Raw genomic sequence first — 4,237 nt, 5'->3', positions numbered from 1 at the left:
AATATTCAAAAAATTTTGAAAGAACAACAATTTTGGATCTCTCTCTCTCTCAACTACTACATTTGTTTTCTTCTTCTTCCCAAATGCTAACAACCTTCTCAAGAACCCCAAACCTCCATTAAAAACCAGAAACAAAACCTTAACAAACCCAAAAAACAAAATCAAGAACCAAGAACCAACAACAATCATTCTTGACTAACACCTTGAATGATTGTGCTCTAGGGTACAACAACATAAACCTACACCAAATTCCATCACCAAATTCCCCTTTAGAAAATTGCTCCCTATAAGTAAAACAAATAGATTTAATTCTAAGTATCAGATAAATATGATATGACATGACACAAAATGCTTAAATTAATTTGAGATCTCTCATTTTCACTGAATAGAGGTGTAAATGAGCTAAGTCGAGCTAAGTATTGTATTCTCAAGTTTGGCTTACATGGTTTTAAAAGTGTTCAAATTCGACTCAAGCTTACAAAAGTTTGAAATTACTTGCTCAAGCTCTACTAGGCTTGTTCATGAAAAGTTCAAGTTTATCTTAACTCGGCTCGTTACATTATAAAAATTTTAAAACTTGAATATTTATTTTCTTAAAATTAAAATGTTAATAAATTTAAGTTGGTCTATTAATTTTCTTAAAAAATTAATTTAATTTTAAAATGTTTATAAATTTTAAATATAAAAAATATTGTTTATACATTATAAATACTTGATATGCTTGAATTCATAATATAACTTTTATATAAATACATGTAAATGATAATTTAAGATATTCATGAGCTTAATTTATCCGTCAAGATCGGCGAATTTCATTTCTTGTTCAAAATCAACTTGTTTGCTTTATGAGTTGAGCTGGAATGAGCTAAAATCAAGCCAAGCTTGAGCCGATAATGAAATATTGGAGCCTATTTACAACCCTATAAATGGAGCGATGATCTTTGTCCAGATATTTATATATTCCTTTTTAGTACAAGTAAACCCAGTGTTCTGATTTATCTGCTAGAAGGTTCTTATCCATATTTATTTTCATTTAAAATTCAAAGAAATTGCCGATGAGAACAGTGTACATCCAATACAAATTCCAAGATAATTTTGGATATGTAATTTCAAAATGGCACTGGACGTTACTATAGATGATAATTAACAATGCATTAAAAGGGAAGGCTAGCCGGTGTTTCCAAAAATAACTTTATATTTTGCTTATGTAATAAAAATTTAATCCCAACATCCGATTAGTTTGGAAGAAAGATGACGAGGTGCATACGTTTTTCGATGATACATATAGAAACACCTAATAAATCAACATACTTTAAATAACCTTACCGAATTTGAAAACCCATAAAAGAGAAAGCCAATTTGTAATTTTTTATTATTTATTTTTTTTGGATAAGTTCTCATTCTGTAGTAGCAGCAGTAGTGCAGTATAAAAAGCAATGCAGCAGCCAAGAAAGTTGTTGTAGAGGGATTGAAACCGAGCAATTAAAAATGGCTAACACTTTACCTATAATTCTATTTCCAATTGCTCTTGTGTTATGTATTTCAGCAGCTATGGCAGCAAGAACTAAAATTTCTATTGTATCATCATTATCACAAGATGGAAACTTTAGTATCTGTAAATCATTGGTGGAGACCCAAGGCTATACTTGCCAAGAACATAATGTAAGCCTTTACGTCCCACACCAAAATCAAATACCACAATCTACAGCTGTTTTCTGTTTTTTGTTCTTTTTTTTTTAATTTTTTTTTTTTGGTCATTTAATCAATTAAAATCTGATATAAATTTCAGGTAACAACTCCAGATGGTTATATTCTTGGATTGCAGAGGATTTTAGTGGCTAATAAAACAGCAAATAATCCCCCTGTTTTATTACAACATGGGCTCTTGACGGTTAGTACATTACCCCCAAAAAAAAAAAAAAGAAAAAAAAAAAAAAGGCACAAATTTGTCACAGAATGAACATTTTATTACTAACTTTTAAGTTAATGGGGTTGCGGTTGTAATAGTAACGAAATGACTTTTATTACGAAATAGATATTTTTAGTGAGAAAAAAAGGTGTTAATATATCTTTGCACCGAATAGATGTTAAAAGAAGTTACAGCTTGGTGATAACAGGATGCTCAGTCGTGGATGCTGGGTTCCCCTAATGAATCATTGGCGTTCATGTTGGCGGACAACAGATTCGATGTGTGGCTTTCCAACACTCGAGGAACACCTTCTAGCCTTGGACACACGTCACTTACTCCTCATGATTTTGTACTACATTTTTTATCATCTTGTAAATTTTGAATTATTAATCTCGTTCTGGGTATTAATTAGTTTTATGAACTTATTTAACCAGTATTTCAATGTTGTCTTTGTATATTTATGTAGACTTACTGGGAATGGTCATGGGATGAACTGGCTGCTTATGATCTTCCAACTTTCATCCAGTATGTGCATGATCAGACAGGGCAGAAACTGCATTACATAGGGCATTCATTGGTGTGTATCTAAACTTTGTTAATGAGGGACATCACCTTTTTTTTTTTTTTTTTTTTTTTTTTTGGGAAGTTCTGGTATCTTTTACAATATACCGTATAGTTGGACAATTCTAATTTAACAAAGTACCTATCAGATAAATATAGAGATAAATCTATATGCTGTAAAGTTTTAGGGCTCATATAAACTCTTTTCTTGATCTTTAAAAGTTTAGATTTTAGTGTGACTCTGGATTATTGAATTACAGGGAACTTTGACTGCTTTAGCTGCTTTCTCTGAAGGCAAGTTGTTAAATATGCTAAGATCAACTGTTTTGCTAAGCCCAATTTCTTATCTGGGTCAGATGCCTTCACCGGTTCCAAGAACTATTTCTGAACTATATTTATCTGAGGTGACTACCTTTGTGCTAACTTCTCTGTTCAAGCATGGAAAAAACTGTCATTGACAATATACATGTTTATACAGAAACTATACCGGTTAGGTGTCCGCCAATTCATTCCTGGAGGGTAAGAGAGTATTTATCTGATTAAATTTAGTTATTTTTATAGGGTAGCTTTGTATTATGATTTTGTCCATCGTTTACTAGAAATTTAGGATAGAGTACTTCGTCCATATCTCCGTCCGGATTGAAATTGTAAAGACTTACAGCCATAGCAATTCATTTCCCTTGAAATCTACAGGCAGGATGTGGCCAAACTTGTGGAGTTTGCATGTAACAGACTGGGAATTAGCTGCACCAACTTATTGACCATTTTAACGGGTAAAAATTTTACACTCTTCCATGCTTGTATAATACACTCAGGTTTACCTTTCTCTATACAGTAGATTTACCTTTTCTATAATTTATTTATGTTGTCCCTGCAATTTATAGGCCCAAATTGCTGCGTCAAAAAATCTGTATTAAATGCTTTTCTAGAGCGTGGACCTCAGCCAACTGCAATGAAGAACATAATGCACCTGGCTCAGAGTAAGTCATTTGAGTTTAATGTTTGTTAATAGTTATCCTTCTAGAAGTAATATTGGAAACATATTTAGTGTTCTTCTATGTCTTTTAAAAAGTTTTTAATTTTTCTCTTGGGGTATGTGGAATTTTTTATAGTGGTCAGAACTAAAACAATTGCCAAGTATGGTTATGGCAATGAAGATGAAAACATGAAGCACTATGGGCAGGCTACTCCTCCTATCTACAACATGACAAACATTCCAAAAAACTTTCCTCTTTTTCTCAGCTATGGGGGAAAAGATACACTTTCCGATGTCAATGACAATCAAGTTTTGCTAGACAACCTCAAAGTTCATGATCGAGACAAGATGGTTGTTCAGTACCTGGCAAACTATGCTCATGTGGATTTTGTGTTGGGAACCAATGCTAATCGAAATGTGTTTGAACCTCTAATAGCCTTCTTGAGGCTCCATTGAGTTTCTGCATCAAGTCCTTTTGTTATTTTGCTACAGAAAATTGCGCTTTTTACTTCTGATTTTTTATTTTGTATTATTTATTTATTTTGTTTTGGCTCTTTTGGCATAAAAGTTACGTTCCAAATGGTAATTTACTGGCCCCAAATTGTAACACAGTATGCCTTTGTATGTAAGGTTTCAAAATTTAATTCGGTTGAACTATGGGGAGATTAAATTTACTGTTTTTATTTAATTCAAACCTGTCAAGTTAAAAAATATAAATGTAATGATAATCCACTTTTTAGTGGTTTAAATTTTTGAGATAAATAATAATTCAATTTGGTATTAGAACAAAA

General features: G+C 32.0%; 1 protein-coding gene across 1 annotated transcript; it reads left to right on the top strand.

The window, feature by feature from the left end:
- Nucleotides 1-1,488: 1,488 nt before the first annotated feature.
- Nucleotides 1,489-3,902, top strand: LOC107417173 (triacylglycerol lipase 2). Its single transcript, XM_016025762.3, has 9 exons — nucleotides 1,489-1,662; nucleotides 1,790-1,891; nucleotides 2,118-2,258; nucleotides 2,376-2,486; nucleotides 2,731-2,874; nucleotides 2,949-2,989; nucleotides 3,164-3,243; nucleotides 3,355-3,450; nucleotides 3,583-3,902. Exons 1-9 carry the CDS (start codon nucleotides 1,489-1,491, stop codon nucleotides 3,900-3,902), a joined length of 1,209 nt encoding a protein of 402 aa, XP_015881248.3.
- Nucleotides 3,903-4,237: the final 335 nt, after the last annotated feature.

The sequence above is a fragment of the Ziziphus jujuba genome, chromosome 4, assembly GCF_031755915.1.
Source record: "Ziziphus jujuba cultivar Dongzao chromosome 4, ASM3175591v1".
NCBI lineage: Eukaryota > Viridiplantae > Streptophyta > Magnoliopsida > Rosales > Rhamnaceae > Ziziphus > Ziziphus jujuba.
The sequence above is the reverse complement of the archived record's forward strand: the minus strand, read 5'-3'. Positions and strand labels throughout refer to the sequence as shown.

Coding starts and splice junctions, on each gene's coding strand:
- LOC107417173 (XM_016025762.3), top strand. CDS start 1,489: ATGGCTAACACTTTACCTATAATTCTATTTCCAATTGCTCTTGTGTTA. Junction 1,663..1,789: donor ATACTTGCCAAGAACATAAT/GTAAGCCTTTAC, acceptor TATAAATTTCAG/GTAACAACTCCAGATGGTTA. Junction 1,892..2,117: donor TACAACATGGGCTCTTGACG/GTTAGTACATTA, acceptor TGGTGATAACAG/GATGCTCAGTCGTGGATGCT.